The sequence below is a fragment of the Tenebrio molitor genome, chromosome 3, assembly GCF_963966145.1.
Source record: "Tenebrio molitor chromosome 3, icTenMoli1.1, whole genome shotgun sequence".
Taxonomy (NCBI): Eukaryota; Metazoa; Arthropoda; class Insecta; order Coleoptera; family Tenebrionidae; genus Tenebrio; species Tenebrio molitor.
Genome location: NC_091048.1, coordinates 7,425,816 through 7,447,586, shown reverse-complemented (window position 1 = coordinate 7,447,586; position 21,771 = coordinate 7,425,816). Strand labels below are relative to the sequence as shown.

The 21,771-nt window shown below is 37.0% G+C and overlaps 2 protein-coding genes and 2 long non-coding RNA genes across 4 annotated transcripts; 2 read left to right on the top strand and 2 right to left on the bottom strand.

Annotated features, from left to right (window-relative positions):
- Positions 1-4,917: 4,917 nt before the first annotated feature.
- Positions 4,918-6,249, top strand: LOC138125561 (uncharacterized). Its single transcript, XR_011157485.1, has 3 exons — positions 4,918-5,449; positions 5,499-5,592; positions 5,651-6,249. It is a non-coding gene; the product is annotated as an uncharacterized lncRNA (long non-coding RNA).
- Positions 6,250-10,946: 4,697 nt separating this feature from the next.
- LOC138127138 (uncharacterized) lies at positions 10,947-12,021 on the top strand. The gene is made up of 2 exons (XR_011158113.1): positions 10,947-11,270; positions 11,325-12,021. It is a non-coding gene; the product is annotated as an uncharacterized lncRNA (long non-coding RNA).
- A 2,760-nt stretch (positions 12,022-14,781) lies between these two features.
- Positions 14,782-18,589, bottom strand: LOC138125559 (DNA ligase 4-like). Its single transcript, XM_069040939.1, has 3 exons — positions 18,307-18,589; positions 18,037-18,146; positions 14,782-17,979 (listed from the first exon to the last, which is right to left on the bottom strand). Exon 3 carries the CDS (start codon positions 17,877-17,879, stop codon positions 15,324-15,326), a length of 2,556 nt encoding a protein of 851 aa, XP_068897040.1. The 5' UTR covers positions 17,880-17,979; positions 18,037-18,146; positions 18,307-18,589; the 3' UTR covers positions 14,782-15,323.
- Positions 18,590-18,716: 127 nt separating this feature from the next.
- Positions 18,717-20,774, bottom strand: Rala (Ras-like protein A). Its single transcript, XM_069040940.1, has 3 exons — positions 20,397-20,774; positions 19,799-20,292; positions 18,717-19,434 (listed from the first exon to the last, which is right to left on the bottom strand). The coding sequence occupies exons 2-3, from the start codon at positions 20,285-20,287 to the stop codon at positions 19,318-19,320; spliced, it is 606 nt and encodes a 201-aa protein (XP_068897041.1). The 5' UTR covers positions 20,288-20,292; positions 20,397-20,774; the 3' UTR covers positions 18,717-19,317.
- Positions 20,775-21,771: the final 997 nt, after the last annotated feature.

Genomic DNA, 21,771 nt, shown 5'->3' with positions numbered 1-21,771 from the left:
TTGAAGTTTGTTTTGTCTTCACGAAGAAAAATCGACGGTAGGGCGTATTTATGGAGTTTTGTTTTTTGAGTAAAGAAATTGTTGCTAAAATGTTTCTCGCAAGTAAAGGCATTATCTGTTTTGAAGGGTGGTGCAACATTTACCTAAAGCTTCTATCCATCGTTTCCTTTGTTCTTCTAATTGTTGAAATTTAAAATGTTTATTTTTTATCGCCGATCTTGTTGTTTACAAAGCATTTAGGTTTCATTTTTCCCATATCCAAATAAATAAAATAAAAATTGCGATCTGAAAAACCATATTTCGTACTTTTTCAAAAAGAAAAAGATAACTTACCAAACAAAAAGATTACGAAAAATTATCTCAAGATACTGGTTTGGAGTAATTTATTTTGAAGAACAATTTATAAAACTTATTGACTAAACCTTGACAGAAATTAGAAAATTCAAAATTACTGATGACATTATTAATTAATATTCAAATCAACCTTCTTTTTAAACGGAAATTCCCGATTGGATTAACGAGTAAATTCGGTAATTTAGTTTGGCCTAACGCTAGAGCAGCGCTAGTGTTGTCAGTGTCTCCCATGTTTTATACGGGTTTTGAAAGTCTTAATTCTGTTGATGGTCTGTGGCCCCTACCATCATTACCAGCTGCGCGCCGTCGGAGCGTGCCGGACCATCCTCAGCCAGGCTATAAAAGGGATGCACGCATGGACAATTAATCATTATTCATTTGATCATTCGAGCTCCCTCAAGAATCTCACCACAAACCTAAACTAATAATTTAATTGATTGGTTAGATTGTCACAGATTTAAAAAATTTCCCAGCCTAATTATGCCCATGTCAACAAAGTGTCAAAAAAATGAGAAAAAAATGACAATTCATGTCATGCAACATGATGATAGGTTATGATATTTACGACTGTTTTACAATTGAGCATTTTCGATTGCGTCAAAGAATGACCTTGACGACCAAAATTTATTGCTCGCGACTGTACTTGGGCCAAACAACAGATATAGTAATAAAAAAAGGGGATGTGGCCTAGTTGCGTCTGAACGATATACGCCGAAGCCTGTTTCACAATGAAGCAGGTTCTTTGCCATTTGTCATTCTCATGTCTTGAAAAAAACTATTTTGTAATACAAATCGAAAAATGCCAAGGAAAACAAACAAACATAAACACGTGGTCAACCTCGCGAAGCGAGGTTAAAACAAATGGGATGCCGGATGCCGTCCATATATCTATTAACTACTATGTAGGCATGATACTAAGACAACCAGATATGATCAGTTACGCGACGAGTTTTGAACCAACTCGCGCATGACGTCACCGCGTGACAAGAATGTCTTCAGCGACTCAAGAAAATCTCGTAACTCCCGTACGCAAATTTTTACAGGATACAACTTTTTGTCATTGTATGTTTATTATTAATAATCGGATGAAAGTAACAACTATTAACACATTTATTTTAAAAAAGATAATGTAAGTAATTGGTAATAAACTGATTTTCAAGTTTTGCTTACTAGAAAAAAAAAACGCAAATGTGTAACGATGTCATGTTGAGATGTTTTGGGAGTTACGAGGTTTTTTTTGAGTCGCGGACGATGTATGGCGATATCTTTGGCAGTGTTTTGATGTATGTATTTCTGTTTTAATTAAAGTTACTGAAACTTTCGTTGTGGTTCAACTGTTATTTATAGAATAAAACAAATTTTTATCTTAATAAATGAATTTAGTCGACCGGTAATATAAGATATTTTTGTGTATTTGAAATATTTACTACTTTATTTTCATTTGCACAGTACAGAATAGATAAATAATGTAAGGAATATAAAAAAATGTAACTGTAAATAATTTTTGTAAATAGGTATATTTTTATTTGGCAATTTTTGTCATTTTGCGCTTTTGCATGTTGGAGACTTCTTTAATATTTTTATTAAGAATTCTTATTTTAAAATACATCTTACATCTAAAAAATAGGTTTTTTGCTTCATCAATTAAGGAGGTTGAGGCCGGATAATCATTTTTTTATTATTATAAATCAATTATTTTATTTTATTTAATTATTTAAAGGTGATGGATTAACTTTTGGATGTTTTGTGCAAACTTAAAGAAAAAATATGAAAAGTAAAATTTACGATTTTTGAAAAATTATTGAAGTAAATAATTAAAAAAAATAGAAACATCTAAACTGTGTAGTTTAATATATTAAAAAATCATAGCCTATAACTCAAATGAACGTAGTCATGTGTAATTTTTTTTTCGTTAATTAAAAGCTTCCTAACCGAATTGGAAGAAACTTTAAAATAATCGGGAAATATCAATGTCTAACATAGTTAATATTTGTACTGCTAATATTATTTGTTCATTTGTTAGAAAAAATATTTGTCATTCAACATGTAGAAAATTACATGTAACAGTTTTATTGCATTTATTACTTAATAAGCTTCCTAATGACCTTGTGTGTAATGTAATGAAATAATCTATTGAAAAAAAATATTAGATTTATTTCATTATTATTGTGTAACGCCTCAACCTCCTTAAGTCGACGTTTCTTGCTAAATTATTCAAATTGGAAAACTAAAGTATCGGTAACTAGACAAATAGCGTTTACTTTTTTTATTATTGTTACTGGTACAACCCGTCACTGCACAGGAAACCATTGTTTATCCAACTATATCAAAGAAACCAAAACACAATCACAAATGAACAAAATAATAAAAAATAACATATTCACACTGAAAAACGAAAATTTTCCTAATGTAAATTTGATTTTGTCCGTTTGTCAATTAATTGTCTACTTGACAATACCTATCAAATAATTTTAAAAAATGACATTGAATTTTGGCGTTAATTCTAACCTATCTCTCGTAAGAAGGTTTCACACTATGGAAAAATTGTAAAAATGTGTCAATTTTATTCTGACAGTTCCCGTTTTTTTTTACCAACTGTAAAACACAGTAAACGCAGGAAAAAACGAACTAAAACACATGTATTTAGCAAAGACCGAGCAAAATTTGTCACGGGATTGCGTCACCAGACGGAGAGAGACAGAAGATATCATGCGCGTGAGCATATCTTGGTTGTCTTAGTATCATGCTATGTAGGTAACGTTGATACAAGAGTGAAGCAAAGATCTCGAGATACAAAACGCAGTCCACTTATGCGCAGGCAGGTTTTCTGGAGCAACTGATTGGTGGAGGGTGGAGCTGTTTTTCCCACAATCCGCAGCGCGCAGCAGCAACATCCTATATTTAAATTCCTGCCATGCGCACATTATACTTGCTCTTAACAAAGTAGTTGAGAAGATGTTTCTATACTGCTCCCACCCATGGCAATGTTTGCTTCACTCTCGAGCAAAGTAAAGATACGACGTTACCCATATAGTAGTTAGTTAATAGATATATGATGCCGCCAAGTAATTTTTGTGGATGCACATCAGGCTTTCGAAAATCTGCGCACGTTTTGAATGAGCCAATTGGAAGCTGCTATTTAAAATACGCGGGCACTAGGGGGCGGTTTTATTACTATATGTATCTGTTGGTTGGCCCAAGTATAAATACTAATGAAAAAGTGACAATACACACGGGATTAGCGTGCTGTGTTAATGTTGTCACTTTCTTTTTTTACATTTTAGAATGGTGGTGAACAGTGTCCTAGTGGACATGTATTATGGCGGCCAAAAAATTTTGGCCGTCACTTTCTTGACATTCAAGTAAAGTGTAAATAAATCTTTAGGAATCGTAACCCCACTTTCGATTCTTGTCATTTTGACAATCAATTTAAACTGTTTGAAGCTCAGATATTCCAAAAATCTGACATGAATAAACAAAATTAAAGCAATCGTACATAGATAACCCGAGGTGAACGTTCTGTGTAGTAGAAATGAAAAATAATTTTGAGTTTTGAAATTTACCACCCAAAAAATAACGTTGATAATAATCAAGACGGTAATCATGATGACAATAAAGTACGGATTACAATTTTTTTTTTTGAATTGACAGACAATGACGGCCAAAATTTTTTTGGCCGGCATAGTACGTTTCACGTGGACACCTCTCAGGAACCTCAATTAAGTTTTTCTTCTAAAACGGTGACAGCCTTGCGTCTAGTTTTGCTTCGTCTTTGCAAAAACCACTGTTTCAGCACATATGGTTGCTACAAGAATGATGAATGGCACGAAAAAAATTATTGAGGAGAAAACTTTCATTTTGAAAACTTGACAACTAGAGCTTCAACTCTAAACTGGTTTAGCATTTCTAGCTCGAGGTATTTAAAGGTATTTTTACGTTACCACAAAAAAGAAGTAATTTTTTAATAAATATTATGGTTCTAAAGCAGGCATTGTTTTCACAGCGTGAAATAAAGTACCTACTTTTACGTCGATCGTTTATTAAAGTATCGGAGGAGGGCGTTAATAGCCCCTATTAATTATTATCTCGGTTATTAATTGCTCTCATTAACACTCTTGTTGTTGTTACTATTATTTTACAGTTTGGGGAACTTTATTTCACACTTTAGTACACTTGTACTTTTACTGTACCAAATTTTACTTAATTTGCTACAGATAGGTATAAAAATTTAAAAAAATACAAAGTGAATTTCTGGTAAAATACTTGAATAAATGAATGTATTCCTAATGGTCTTTTTCCATCTTATTCAAAAATATCTAAAAATCCTTTGCAAGAGACTAAACTTTGACTAAACAAGCCCCCGACCTCCTGAATGTCACCTAGCCCCCATAGGATCGCACTTACAACATTTTAACTTTAGCTTTTCCGAAATCTAGCAACAACACAAAGAAAAACCAGAATTTAACTCAATCGAACAAAGAGTAGGTAACATTAAACGATGAGAAAATTCAGCAAAATAAATCGCCACATTTAACAATGATAAAATAAGCAAAGCAAAATGCAACATTAAACAATGAGCAAATAAAAGAGAACAAAGCGCAAAGTTAAATAACGATAAAATAAAACGCTTTTATTTGTTCCCTACTTGTAAACATCAGTTTATCAAGTCACTGTATGCACCTTGAAAACGTCTCTTAACTGGCTAGCATGTAAAATTTTACTGGCTAGCCAGCAAAATTTTACACCCGTGCTCATATGAGTGTCACTATTTTTTTTTTCTATCGTTTGGTTTTTGCAACATTGTCACTATTTTTTTTTCTATCGTTTGGTTTTTGCAACATCAAGAAATCCATGGTTAGCAACGGACCTTTCTTTTTTTTTAATTTGTTATTCTAAAAAAATCTTGCCTGTCAGAAAACAGATACTCTAACCTGTGCCGTATCTGAAGTGGTTATTTTGGGCAAACTTTACCATTAGATTGGGATTTCCAAAGTACCATAGTCTTCAAGGGTCAAGGTATACCGTCTGTTTAGAATTACCACGCCTTGTACCCTGCAGCTCCATTTGGAGGATCTTACGGATATAGGCATTAGAGGTATCTGTCTCTCGCATAAAATCACCGCGCCCTCACGATACTCTTTTAGGCATTGACCATCACCAGCAGTCTTGGGCACAATAGAGCGAATATTCTGGTTTCCCAGTCGATAACTACCCGTTGGGTATTTTCTCTGCCAAGAGGTATATGCGGATGATGTTAGATATCGCCTCTTTACAGCAGATTTTTTTTATTTTGTAGAATATCCCAACAACCTCAGTCCAACAAATCCCGACTATCCCGACTATGTCGACAATTCCAACAAATTCCAACAATCTCAATAATCTCGATTATCTTGCCGACTTACGAATCTCGCCACGGCTTGCAGCAATCGCTATAACCGAGGAGTTAAGTTCACCTGTACTAGGAGGAACGGCAAGCAAATGATCAAACAGTTCCCATAATTTCAACTTTGTCACTACCCTTTTTCCAACCGCTCCCTCAGAGCAACCTTACTAGCCTTTCATATTTTACTGACTAATCATTTCGTTATACATACTAATAATTCTGTAAGAGCCTTGATAGCTATCAACCTCCGCGTTTAATCTATAATCATTAATTGTGCATATCAGTAATTTAACGCTTAGTAACAACTAATTCACTAATAAATCCAAGTTCGAGGACCCCCCTCTCCAACTACGTTGTTTATATTTTAACTTTATAGTAATTTAACATCATCTGGCCTAGTTTGAGTCCCTACCTGCGGAGGTACCTCATCGAACCCAGCTCTACCGCGGGTGGCGCCCTAACCACCACCAAACGAGCTAGCCAAATTATGCCCTTTTGGCCAGATTGTACCGTGGCATGAGTGATGTGCGTTTCCAAAGCAATACGTGTAAAGCTCATACGATTTTTTTTTCAAATACCGGAATTTTTAATAGTTTGTATAAGTATTTACAAGTGAGGGACAAATAAAATATTCAACAATACACGCATGGTAACGGGTTTTACTGGCGACAGAAGGATATGACTGGAGAGCCGAAGGCGAGCCCTTTTTACCATGCTAGTAATGTTAAATACTATAAACGGCACAAATACAATAATCGCGGCTACTAATTTTCGAAATTAACGGATTGCCTAAAAATTGAGCCTCCCGGAAAAAAAAACTTAGAGATAACGCTTAAAATTAACAAATGGGCGCTTCTCGAAAGAAACAGCATGCAACAAAATGATATTTACAACATACACTTACCACGTGGTCCTGGTCTCAAACCAAAAACAAAAAGGCAACGAACGTGGGATAAATTACCGGTGTGGATAAAAAAAATGCCGGATTCTTCACGGGGACACAAAATATCTACTCGGAACGGTAGTGTAATTGGTTCAGATTTAACTTACAAATTTGAGAAATTGGATCGCTCTTCGCAAGGTGTGTTCGTTTCGAAAAACCAAACAAAAATGACCTACCCCCTTCAACCACGCGCGCGAGAGACCGCTTCACCGCCGCTATATTTCCGCTCTCCGCGTTGCCAACTTCCCAGGATTACCAACCCCATCCCTTAGTTCCTAGTCTAGCCGCTAGTATCTTCACATTTGGCGCGCTCTCGTGGCGGTACCGGGAATTTAAAATTTAAATTTTAAACTGGGTCACTACAGTACGATCTCAGAAATGATATTCTTTTCGCTACGATGTGGCTTTGGGCACAAAGACCTCGCCGATTATCGGTCTTCTTATATCTTATACTAGTTGACCCGGCGAACTTCGTACCGCCTCAGAATCAATAAATGTTGTGTTAACTTATTAGCTGAATTGAATTAAGTTTTTTTATTAAGATAAAATGAATAATCAAAATGAAGGAGATTATTGGTATTCACGTCACGTGATGTGCAAATGTGATTAACTCCGATGAATTTACGACAATTCATTGATAAGAGTACTGAAAAATTAAGTTTTTTCGGTAAATTCATTTGCAAGAAGTGAGAGTATAATGAGTAGTAGAGCAAATTGCTGTGTCCCGAGTTGTAACTAACTATACAGTGAATTTTTTATCAATGAACCATAGGAATTGACATGGTATAAACTTTATTTCATGTCCGAAAAATAATTTTGAAATTAGCAATTGAGGCGAAATAAACCATACTTTATACCATGTAAATCTCTATGGTTCATTGATAAAAAAATTCACTGTATAAAAATAATCCAGAATTAACAATCACCATAAACGGATTGAATATTTTAATGAGTTTGGTTGGGATGCAGTCAACATCTGACGGGAAGAAAATATGGAAAATTAAATTAAAAATTGGAAAGAGAATTACTAAGCATATGCGTGTTTGTTGGAAACATTTTGTAGATGAAGATTTTGTTCCACTGGTTTGTTGGTTTGATGGTTTGGACGCACTGTTCACTTGTTTGATAGTTTCAAGGTTAGGTATGTCGCACAGCAATAAATGTTCAACCCTAAAACAGCTTCCCCCGTGACGTAGCATTACTTGGAGTAGCATTTAAATAATTACAGACAGTTGACGTACTTAAATGCATAATTAGTTATATACAGGTGCGACACACTGAATATGTGAATAAGCCCATTTCTAGCATTAGCCATGACATAGCAGCGGGTATGTTCGCAATTTCTGCAGGGATGTTAGCCTTGTAGGGTCCTTTGATGGTTAATATAAACGCGAGATTAAAAAAAAAAAAACACAAACAAAATTGCAAGGGGACAAATCGGGCGAGCGGGCTCTCTGTTACAAATTGCCCCTTATTGAGGTGAGACTCCAGTTCATCGTCTTGTCACACTCCCGGTTTGTCTGAAATCATGGTCTAAACGTAGTGACCCATGTAACAATTGATTTCTGGTTCGCGACACAACCCAACATTGAAGCGATTTCGGAAGGGTTGCGATCACTGAAAATCAGTTTGAAAAGTAGACCTCAACGGCAAACGCAGGCTTTCCACTCTTCTAACGCATGACGGCAGCTGACAGGGGGATAGGGAACAAATCTTTAAAACCACGGCTTTCGAATGAGACTACCCCCGCCCCATTACGACCCCTACAGTCTGAATAGCGCGCATTTCAAAAAAGGAAGTTATGTTGTCGCACCCTGTACAATGCAAAAGTACGTGTTGTTGATCACCATTGATCACACTTGGTGTTAAAACTCAGCTGACGTTAAATCTCAATTAAGTTCAAATTGTCGATGCGCGCACAATGACAGATTGTGACAGATGACATAACCTTTCAAAATGAATTTTCTTCATAATTTTTTTTTCGTTAGTTACTCCATGTTTTAACAGTTATTCTGCTAATCGGGGCGGAGACAAATCCAACAATATAAAGATCATAAAAATCTTATCTAGAGATGTCTTCCCAATTTCGTATATTTGTTTGTCAATAGTGACTTTTCGATGTAGAGACTCCAGTGTTACATGTTCTATTTGAATCCGATCTCTGATGATAACAGTCCTTAAAACAACCGTTAACAACTAGATATTACAAAATAGTTGTTTAAGATATAAGTGTAAAAAGTTATCCTTTATTGCACGAACTGGTTTAAAATACGACCGAGGTAAGTACGAGGGAGTATTTTAAAAGATGTGAGTGCAACAAAGGAACTTTTTACACGTATGTCTTACAACATTTTATCTACGATCAGGAGATCATCACACCGGTTTCAACATAAATTTGTATAAAATAATTAATTGGTTTAATATTTCATGAATAACCAAAGTCGTTTGAGAACCACGTCGTTTAGCAACCTAAACAATGTTTCCAACAAATTCGATTGTTGTATTCTGACAGTTCTGTGCCATAAAAGTGAGAAATCGTGCTCTAAAACTTTTAGAGAACGATTCCGTCAGTTTCTCTAAACGTCAACTTTGACAACGATTTTTAGTGCAAAAAGTGCCTACTTTTTACGCGATCGTAGATACCTAATAGTAGTTTATTTGACGAGTTTGTGTGTAAATTGGGCCTTTTTTGGCACGAGTGGGCCATTTTAAAACGCGAGTGAAACGAGAGTTTTAAAGGCCCACGAGTGCCAAAAAAGGCCCAATTTACACACGAACGAGTTGAATACAACGTTTTTTTGTTCGACGAGCCCCTTAAAGGCTCCAAATCGCTTAAAACCTTTAAAATTAGCTTGACGTTTCGTTTTGACAAGTTGTGACATTTATCAAAATCCGTTTACATAGGAGAAAATTCTCAAATTCTGACAGTGTCACTTTATCCGATGTCAAAGTGACAAATACATCGCGGCTTATGGGATTTTTTATACATGAATTAAATTATCGACTGTAATTACACGAGGTATTTTTTTGTCCGGATAAAATTGAATTTTTTTACGATAATTTGGTTGCTTGGTAAATTGACGACACAAACCACCCGATAAAAAAACGAGTCCGAAGGACGAGTTTTTTTTATCTGGTGGTTTGTGGAGTCAATTTACCAAAAAGAAACCAAATTAGAGTTTAAAAAATGAAATTTTATCCTGGACGAAAAAAATCTCGAGCGTAATTCGATGAGATAATTTAATGAATAATGATAGGTATAATCTGTTTCAAAATCAAAAATCCACCATCTGTTGAATTATGTTGGCAGAAAAAAAGAAATCCCTAGAAAAAGTTTAATTTTTTTGGGTTGCCTCAACCTCCCGCTAAAATTTGACATTGAACTGTTGAGTTTATTTACGAAACACAAAATAATTATTATGTACAAAAGGTTTTAGCTACCACATCATACTTTTTGAGTGAAATAATAAAATGAGAATAAAAAACACGATGAACTACGACCAAAACGACTGTTCAACAGTTTTCTTTTATAACCCCACTTTTTTCTGACACTTGCAGACACACTAAAAACAAAAGTCGGCGACGTTGTCGGTTGTATTTTCGAGGTAGAATGCACTGTTGGTGATTTTCCACCCCTATTCTCCAGTATGGCGGGGCGAGCGGCAACCCCCCAAGGTCGCAAACTCGGCAATATTAATAATATGTCTAATAGAAAATACCTGCCAAGTATAAACTTTTCTGTACCTTTTGCAAGGTGGAGCCATTTTTATGTATCTATTGACTGGACTAGTAGCCCAAGTACTAATCATAATCGCTCACAATTGATGTGGTTTCATATTATAAATACAATCAGCGCACGGAATAATGCTAGTTAATCCGACTTGCGATGGTGTTTATTGCTGAACAGGTCGACTGTATGGTTTTTGCCGAGTTTTTGTTCCGTTTTTATTCAGCGTCAGACGGAAGCAATGTCCGGTGGCGTCCCAAAAGTTTAGCGAATTTATTTGAATAAAATTCGATAAGGTTGTAAAGTAAAAAATAAATTATCAAATAATAATGGAAACAATATTCAAACCATAAGACGCCAGGTAATCTGTCGAGTCTTGTACTACTTCAAAAAACAGACACACCATTATTAAATCGTGAAATTACATTGGGCCCGACGCCCTGCAAGTACTGTGCCGCACGTTCATGAAATCGTCCCCCACTACTTAAATCGCCTAAATCTGTCCGAACACTGATGATAACAGTCCTAAAAGGGGGGAACACACGATCAAACATGTCTTTCATACATGTACGCGCGTACATGTTTGTCAAACATGAACGTCTGTGTGTTGGCCCGAAAACGCTTCAAAGATGTACGCGCATACAAAAAGTTCGTCAAACTTCTCAACCTGGCTTTGCCTGAAAACAAGTCCGTGCGTTGATGTATGCACGTACATGATTGACCGTGTGTTTTCCAAACGCACTTGTTTGCCAAAGACTTCTTCAGGGCAGTACGTCGTACCGCTTACTTACACACTGCTATAGAGGTTCCTGATTTTAGATGTAATGGGGTAAGTCTTAACTCTTCCAGTAGGTTTCCATGAGGTAATTGTTCCCGTTTTAAAAGACCATTTTTTACGACGGTTTTTATTTTTCCAGTTTTTTCGTTTAACTATGGTAATAGCCCACGCCACTGCCATCAAACACAACTCTTCGGGCATCGTTTTACTCGGCAGCAAAGAAAACGTGTGAACAGGTTGATTAATATCTACACTATGATGTCTTAAGACATGTTTGATCGTGTGTAGGTCGGTAGTATTTGACGCTGATTTTGACAAACATGTACCCTTAAAACAACCGTTAACAACTAGATATTACAAAAAGTATTATATTTCACGCTGTGAAAACAATGGCCACTTTAGCAGCATAAAAAAAATTACTTCTTTTTTTAATGTAAATTAATGTAGTAATAAAAAAATACCTTTTTAAATACCTCGAGCTAGAAATGCTGAAACCAGTTTAGAGTTGAAGATCTAGTTGTCAAGTCTTCAAAATGAAAGTTTTCTCCTCAACAATTTTGTACGTGTCATTCATCATTCTTGTAGCAATCATGTCTGCAAATAGGGATAGATCTCGAGGATGGGGTAGAGATAGATAATACTACCTCCATGGCATAAACAATTTTAGAAGAAAAACTTTATTGTGGTTCCTGAGAGGTGTCCTGATGACCAGCAAGATACAGAGAATGGAATACATTTTCTGTACAGCAGGATAATCCCGTGTGTATTGTCACTTTTTCATTATTATTTACATACAATTAATTATTACGATTATAAAATAAAGGAACCATACAAGATTACGGTATTTTTTTAGTGTCAATTATTAGTTTAGTTATTTATCATGACAAGTGAAGATGAGGGCGCGAACAAAAATTATCTAGTGATCAAAATACACTCAACCGCAAAATTAACCGGACACGAGGTTTTTCATATATTATACAACGAGAGGATTGAAAATTCTCGATTATACCACGAGATCGTAGATCGAGTGGTGTTTCCGGCAAAACGTCGAGTAATCGAGAATTTTCCATCCTCGAGTTGTATACGGGTAGACTATATCATGAATAAAATAAATAAATAAATAAACAGGTTCCCGAAACCGACTGGGCGCATTCAGTAGCAGAGCGATTTAATGTGACGTTAATGTGACGGCTAGCGCAAACATTTTTGTAAGTTAAGGCGGCGAGCGAAAATACAAAGATTGGTATATTCGAATATACAAAGGTTCGTATATTCGAAATCGCCCTGGTTACTACAATAACCGTTGTAATACATGGTAACTAAAGAAAATCAAAGATTCTTATTGGTTTATAAAGTAATGAATGATATAGTCAGAAAAATATCGATAACAAAAATGTAAATAAAAATAATTGCAACTAATAATGTTTAATTGTAAACATTTTGTACGAAATAAATTAAAATTTGATTTCATACTAATCAAAAAGCACCTTTGTTTAAAAAATTAAAAGACGAGGAAAAAGAATAATTAGAAAACTGTTGAAGAAAGAGCCTCAATATCGAGTATTTCCTCCTCGAGCTTGAATGACAGCTCTTAGTCGTCCTGGCATACTTGTAATCAAAGCCACAATCTCATCCTGAGGTATCATCCCCCATTCATGCAGTAGCGGCTGTTCCAGCTGAACTACTGTATGGAACTCGCCATAGTTCTGTCTAATGCTTCTGCCTAGGTTGTCCCATAGATGCTCAATGGGGTTTAAGTCAGGGCTCATGGGTGGCCACCGTAATACCTGAATACCAACATCATGAAGATACTGACGCGTGATCTAGGCTACGTGCGGTCGTGCATTAGGAGAAAATCTACTCTTACAAATGGCGCAAAAGGTACCACATGCTCTTCTAAACACTGACGGATGTACCTGTCAGCGTTAATGCTACCTCTCCGCAAAGTTATAAGAGCCGTACAAGCTGCCAAAGAAATGCCTCCCCATATCATCACACCTCCACCACCAAAGAGTTAATTCGCCGATTTTCGCTACTTTACTAAACAAAGATTAAAGGTTATTTAAAGTGCGGTGCAAACAAACTTGTCAAATTAAATAATACTTAACGTTTTAAACTGGCCCACTCGTGTCAAAAAAACCCAATTTACACACGAACGCGTTAAATAAACTACTATTATAATTGTCCAAAGAATCTATCATTACACTTATGCTATTCCATTTTGGGACACCGGTATAGGGTCTAAACTCTTTGGTCTAATTTTGAAGACGATATTGTCATTTTTTTACTTAGTGAAATCAATTGAAATCTAAATAACAGATTAAAATTTTAAATAAGTCAAAAATAAGACAAGCCTTAGTTATTAATATTCAGAAAGTATTTTAAAAACAGATTTAAAAAACTGCCCTGCAATCTCCCTTTTTTGCAAAAAAGGTGATATAGGTCAAAAACGATGACAGATAAGTGTTAACAAAAAGACGTTCCAAACTCAAAAGTTAACGTAGAATCGAAATGTGAAGTCAAAATGAGGCCTTTCCATTAAAAAAAAATAAATATGGCGTCGATTTCCGGTATTTCCGGAAGTGACACCATTTTGAAAATATTTCATTTGAACTTGGAGTAGTCGATTATAGTCAACTACCAATTTTCATATTAATATGATTTGGGTAAATCAGAAAGTTTCTAATGAACGGGCGACGTGAATCAGCCTATAATGCATTCATTTTTGTAATGACGAACTAACTGGAACTTTTTTTTTGTTAGATTTTTTTACAAAATAAATGAAAATTAGACAGTTGGCAATGATTTAAATTGTCATATTATTGTCACTGCCAAAATGAATTAATTTCCAAAACGAAGTAAAGCATCAATAAGCAAGCAGACAAACCAGCACATTTTAAAGGCTTTCAACAAAATAAAAGAAATTAGGTACTCATGGAGATAATGGAAACGCAAGTACGAAAAGTACAAAATTGTAGAAGCAGCGGCGGATGTTTTTTCGGTAAATTCTAATCTAAATTCCTAAGTGCTTCAGTCCCAGAAGTATGTACAAAATTTTAGATGAAGGACAAGGACAAGCCTTATGGGAAACTTTAGTATCCATGACATATCCCCAATTAGGTATTATTAATTTGGTTGAAGATTCCGATTCGGACTTAGAAAACAGCAACGATGACAAGGATGAGTAGCAAAATTCAAAATTATTTCATTGTTACGTAGGTTCAACTGCCTTTTCGTATTTGTTTAGTGCAACTTTGCTTTTTTTTCAAAATACATAATTAAACAAATTTAATTTCACTATGCTTTGATTGGGATCAGTTTTGACAGGACAAATGACGTGACCCATAACCTAACTTTTTAAAAGCCCAAATTCGCGGTAAAAAGATGTGTTCACAAGACAAAAGTTACTAAAATTAGTAACTTTAGTTCGTCATTACAAAAATGAATGGATTATATATTTAACACCCACTAGTGATTCAATTGCCATTTTTGCTCACTATTCTTAATGATCATTAAAAAAAAAATCGTACGTGTGGAGCAGTGATCAATAAGCCGTAAAGAAAAGGAACTTGTGACAGAACTACCAAACAGCCAAATGCTTTAAAGAATGTATTTCATATTTATTAAAATAATGACAAATTGGAACACACCAAGATGGGTGACAAATACCAAGTAAATACCGAGTGACTATCAATGATTGAAAAAATTTTTGTTATGTTGGTAACACATGCAATTTTCAAAATTGAAACAAACGTAAAAAAAAATCTATTTTTTTTCCAACGTTAATGTGTGTGTGCATTCAGCAGAAAAAGCCGCTCCGTAGCTGTTGAGTTTACGAAGTAGCACAAAACTTTTACGCTACATAAAATGACGTCCGCTCCACAACATGTTGAGTGGTAGCGGTTGTTGACGCATGCGTTCAACAGAAATTTACTCAACAGCTACGGAGCGGCTCCGGAGCCGCTTTTTCTGCTGAATGGGCACAATGTACTTCGTGACTTAACCTAACCTAAATAGAAATGATTGACAGATCACAGATTATGCACGAGAAGATTTGCACTACCAACCGCATCAGTGTTGCCAATCCACTAATTTGCTTCAATCATTCATAATCACTCGGTATTAAACAACGACTAGTTCAATTACAGGTGGATGCATTTTTTAAAATTGAACTAAGAAAGTCATCTCTCATAACAATTTTAACTTCACTTAGCCCCTTCTTTTTCAAAAACTCTTCCAACAAAGCTCGACGACTATCACAGCCCTTCCCCATCACTATCACGTTGACTTCCGGGGTAATTTCTTTGCTGACCGTTCCGTCGTAATACTGAAAGTCTATTTCGTCGGAAAACGCGTGGTAAATCCGCTTCGAAGTCGGATCGTTGATCTTCTCGAACTTGTCAAAGTAGGCGACATACTGATCGAACGAGGGTTGAGCGGTGCCCATCACCACCGCCCCATTTGTACTGTAAAACTCATCTCTTTGTTCCATCATCCGTAGCATGTGCTGCAGAGAAGTCTCCGTTACTTCTTCCGCGTAAGGGATGCCGTACTCGTCGAGATTCGTACAGGTGTCTCGACGATAATTCGCTCCCCAACCGAACAATTCGCTCTGGTGGTAATCCACCCACTTCCTTTCCTTCATGGCTCTTCGGAGCCAATCGACGTGGATTATATCAAACCGGTTGATTTTCTTCAACAGATCGGCTATTTTGGTGGTGACTTTGCCTATCAAGACCACATCGAGGTCTGGTTCCAATCGGTAACTAACCACCCCTCCTAATTTCTTAATAGAATGGTAGATCTCCTCCACCGCCCACGTCTCTGTACCCGAGTCCACGTAAAATTTCTTGCCCTTCAAAAAATCTCCAGCGCTTTTTGGCTGCTCCAAGCTGACCACTTCCAATTTAATCCGTTTCGATTTCTTCGCTTTGGCCATGATCTCGTCTAATTCTATGTGTCTTTTGTTCAGTTTTATGACGGACTTATTTTGTTGTGTCAGCTCCAGGAGATCGTTCATCGTGAGACACTCATCGACAGGTTTGTCTTCTCTGATTGTTAGCACTCTTGGAAACCTGAGCGTGTACGGACACTTGACGCTGTCGTTTGTGGTTCTTATCAATTCCGTCGCTCTGATTTGTAACACGCACGCGTTTTGGGGTTCGACGTACAGATCGGGGGTGTCTTTTCCAAAATTCATCGATTTCGAGGAAAACTGTTTGAAGTCGATTCCGTGTGTTTTAAGTTTGTCGTTGAGCATGTCCAACTGTTCGTCGTTCAGGCCGGAATGAATCTTCCCTAGCGAGAAATAAGTGTCGCGTCCTGACGACACTCCCACAAAAAAAGAATTGATTTTGTTGTTGGCGCCGTAGCAACCCCCCATCATTATCACGTCCAGATCGTGGACGACGTCGTCGAAATACTCCATTTTGACTTTAAACCAACCGCTGTTTCTGTCGCTGCATTTGTACACCGACTTGGGGTCCTTCACCACGATGCCCTCTTCGTTTTTGTCGATTGAAGAGTTGAGGGCGTCGACGATGTCCTGTCGGGATTGACTCTCCGTGTAAGCGCTCACCACGATAGTACCAGCCACTGGATTTTTTATCACATTCTTCAACACCTGGAGCCTCTTCTGCAAGGGGTGATTGGTTAACACCCTTTCGTTGTGCAACAGCACGTCGAAGACGCAAAAACAGGGTTGATATTTCCCCTCGCCCAGTTTTTTCACATCTAGTTTCATCCCTTTGGACCCAAAACATTTCGTTTTTTTGTTCCAGAGCATCATTTCGCCGTCGAGAATCACTCGCTTTGTCGCCGAATCAAAGACATTTTTAAGCAGCGGCGTGAAAATGCCCTCGTCGAATGTGGCGCCGTAAGAATCGGTGAAATCGAAACCGTTTCGCGAAAAATACTTGAACTTCCCGTCCTCCATGTGCAGCTGGAACCTCTCGCCGTCGAATTTATTCTCGACAATGAACTTCGAATCGGGGAAACATTTTTTGAAATTGGAAGCGTCGCAGCGTTTCGACAGCATAGGTCGAAACGGCTCGAAAAGGTTGATTTCCAACTCGTGCATCTTCACCTGGGGGTTTCTCAACACTTCACACATTCTTTTCAAGTTGCTGTTGGTTGCGTAGAAGTCGGCGCCGTCGTCGTGGTAGCAATTCAAGACGTGGTTGTCGCTGATGCCCAGTTTCAAGTCTTTCAAGATGATCTGGATTAACCATTTTATGTTTCTTGGGGACAGCTTTCGGAAAATGTTCAAAACGAGGTCGTCTAACCCGTTGTCGGTCTTCCTGTGCGCTATCTGGTCCAAATACGTATTTATATTCTGAATGGTCAGGCCGGCGTCTTTATTGATGACGTATTTTTTTAAAACTGAGTACACGACGTCGCCAAAATCTACACCTGAAGAAGTACCTGTGATGGCTTTTAGCAACACATTTTGGTCGTTGCCGTGAGGTAAGCCTAACATTTTTATCAAGAGTTTGCTGATTTTTGACTCTTTTATTCTGTAAGAGGGGCGGTCGCGGTCCAGTTTTGGAATGATTAACCTCAAAACTGGAAACAAATCTTGTTGTTGATCTCGCAGGGCACTTATGAATGTTTTCGTCAATTTAGTCTTTTCAGATGTGCCCTTCGTGTGTCGCACGTTATCAAAGAAGTCACACAGAATGCCAAAATTCATCATGAAACTCCAATTATTACTGAGAGTTCCTCTGGATCAAAATCTTGGTGGTCTTCTCTTACAGCCGTTTTTAACTTCAACTGTTTTTTCTAGTATTAAATTACTGAAGAATTGACATAAACATAATAACTGCAAAAAATATCATGCTCAAAGTTCTTACCCAACATGACCATGTGAAAGCAGTGTGGGTGAAATTTGATTCAGAGATTTTGCAGTGTTTTTTTTATTTCTGTACAGTTTTACGGCTAAATAACTTCCAGGGGATAAAATCTGGAAAAATAAAAACCATATATGTTAGGTTAGTTTTGAGTTGACAGTTTTATCTATGACAGTTGTCACCGACTTGCACACAGTCACGCAGAACTAAAGGTGAAGCTACAGGTATGGTGTCGCATCACGTGACTAAAATTTTTTGAAGTTTTTCACTTACAGTAAAATCACGACCTGCTGTATAATAACCGGCCTGTTCATTTCATTAAAAAAGCATTGCGAAAATGTTTCCGAGAAAGAGCCAATCTTCGCCGATGAGGGCGCCACAGTACGGGCGCTTCTGAAGAATAAAAATGCGGAGAAATAGGTTTAGACATGATTTTAGAGTTAAGATTGAGCACAGTAAGTTCATATTTTCTTTCTAAAACAATACTGAATACAATTGTATTTTTGTGTTTTTGATTTTAAATTCGAATGTCATTTGAACGAGAAAAACTCTCGGTGACAAAAACTTAAGATGAATAATATCTCCAAAAAGCGCCCGTACACTAGCGCTCTGCGGGGATCACTCAAATTACACTTTTGAACAGGCCGGTAACAATACAGCAGGTCGTGAGTAAAATAATCAAAAAGTGAGTAAAATTTTATTTAACATATTGCAATGGCAGTACAAATTATATTGGAAACAAATACTGGTGACAAGTATGAAAATATACTCCCCTCTTAGATTACAGATCTGTTCCAGAATTGTAGCCAAACTAATGATAATCTCGATAATATATATATTTCTATAAACATATAGGCATTTCATATTCCTTACATTAAAAGCCAGACAGGACTATGATTATTGTGCAAAAAAAAATCCCCAACTAGATAAATAAAAAATAAAATACTGGTGATGTGAAAAACTGTGTTGAAAAATTTAATTTTAAGACTTAATGTTTCACACAATAATGCATAGCTTAGAAATAAATTATCTCTTAAAACTAGAAACATGTACACTCTTAAGAACTAGCATAACAAAATGGAGTTAAAAAATGAGTGGGGGCATACACGTGGCAGGAGAGTGCCGTAACTAGACCCGATTGATTATAAAAGTAACTAAAATCTAATATTATGAAATACAAACATACAAATACAATATTTTACATTCAGAAATTTCAATCATGTCGTACAAAACAGCTTATGACTACATCTAAAGCATAAGCATCCTTGGAAAGGTCCAGCATCCCTAGAGCAGGGTACACTTCAACTTCTTCTTTTTACTCTTGTCTTTGCCCCTGCCGTTATTCGTTTTGTTTTCCTCCATCTTCCTGGCGCGAATTTCCCTCATTAGATCATAGAAGACCTGCAAAGGTCATCACTACTTACTATCTATGACCAAATCACCCAATGAATCATGAGGATAACACTTTACATATCTGGATGATTCACCGCCGAACAAATAAATAGAAAATGGGTAAAATTAGAAAATTTATGATTGTGTAAAAATCGATTTAAATTCGCGTGGAAATTGTAGCGCACGCTACCAAATAACTGTAGAACGAGCGCTTGCTCTTTGACCCATTGTCTTGGTGTATGACTAATGTTCCCACAAAATTAATTTTATCATCTCCAGCAGCGTGAAATTACGAATTGTTAGTTACAGCAAAATGGAAAATGGAGAATTTCCTTTAATAGCGGACCATTTTTCACGCTCGACAAATATTTACCTTATCGACGTGCTCCCTCGTCTTGGCGGAGGTCTCGACGTACGGCACACCCCACTGTTTCGCTCTGTCGCTGGCCTCCTGAAATGAGACTTTTCGCCTGTCCTCAAGGTCACTTTTGTTGCCGACTAACAAAAAAGGAATGTTCTCGTCATTTTTGACTCGTAAAATTTGCTCCCTGAACTCCTGTGTGGCTTGGAAGCTCTCGTCTTCCGTTATGGAGAAAATACAGAGAAAGCCCTCGCCGCTCCGGAAGTAGTTGTCTCTGATGGCAGCGTAGTCTTCTTGGCCGGCAGTGTCGAGGATGTCGATTTGTACGTCTTCGCCGTCCAGGAGGATTTTCTTCCGGTACGAGTCCGCCTTGGTGGGCTCGTAGTCCTCCACGAACTCGTCATACATGAACTGCAGGGTGAGGGCTGATTTGCCGACGCCGCCGCTGCCCACCATGATGACCTTGTGCAGGGCCGGCTGGGCGGTGGGTTTTTTCGACATTTTCACTGGAAATGTGGGGAAATGTTAGTGAGGCGTGCCGTGCCGGCTTGTAAATTGTATTATGCTGTCATTGACCTCACGTTTGGGGAGTTTTCGTGCACCGACTTACCTCCGCTGATTAGCTACTTGAAACGACAATTTTCTAAATAGTCTTATTGTTGCTGACTATTATTAGACCAACATTAATGAATTTATTTCACTATCAAGGCTTTTACAACTCTGCAGCACCCACCACAACACCAACTTCTCCTCTACTGTTTTGAACGTTTGTAACCTACTTCACGCCATTGTTAGTCACCGCTTTCGTGGTGTATTTATGTCAGTTTTTATCTTGCCGATGTTATCTTTCGTAAATACAACGAGAATTAAATATTGTAAATTTGTACGATTATCGATTTAATTCAATTCAATTACTAAACCACATTGCACACGACTGATGTCATCTTCCGGATTTTTATTTTGACATACTGGTAATCGGTGCTGCCATATGTTCTTGTGTAGTGTTATCAATTATCATTAAGTAATAAACATATAATACGTTGTTAAAGCCTATTTGTAGTGATAGTGTTGATGACACATTTAACCGCTTTCATTTGGAAATGAGTCATTTAATTATTATGGCAAATCAAATTATTCGGACGACTTTTTCTATCGTTCCTTTTAAATTTTACCACAATTGCGGGTTGCCTATGCCTACGCCCAAGATATCTTGCCTACGCCCAAGCCTTGCGCCCAAGTGACACATATTTTATGGCAATGCAAAAACTGTCGGTTCTCTTTACACGCCAGAAAGCAAAACCGTTTAGCGCTCCTGGAGATTTAAGGCTGTTGCCTAGTGGTTGGCCAAGCAATGGTAAAGCGCGCTAAACGGATTCTAATTATTTTTCCACAGTTTTATGTTGCTATGGTGACTATATTTTTTGTTAAACATTAACGTATCTCACAGGGCTACTGTCTCAGTTTTTTGAAAAATCGCTTCATTCTTTTTAAAAAAATTAATAACGTTTTTCAGTAATTTTAATTATTTTTGCTCAATTTTTCATTTAGAGACTATTTAAAAAGTGCATTGGATTCAGAAGAACGTATCTCATGGGGCTACTGTCTCAGTTTTTGGAAAAACAAATTAGATTGGAAGCAAAAAAATAAACAAAAGCCTCAACAAAACGCGTAAAATTCGGTTATTAGGCAGTCCACTATACTTCTCAACTACCTGCAGCCCCTGGAGGTCGTAAACTCGCAACTTTTGTTGGGAAGATACTTGCACTGGGCTCACGGGAACACCCTCGGGGCAGGCCCGGCGTGCCGCGATGGTCAACTTATGAATCCCATTTTTAAAATATACCTGAAAGGAGATGGCCGGATTGCCGCGGTGCGGTATCATAACCTTTTTATCTTTTTAACAAAGTAAACCAATCACTAATTCTAATAATAGCGAGTAATTAAAATACCTAATACCTACATATAACACTTTTTTTGATCGAGCA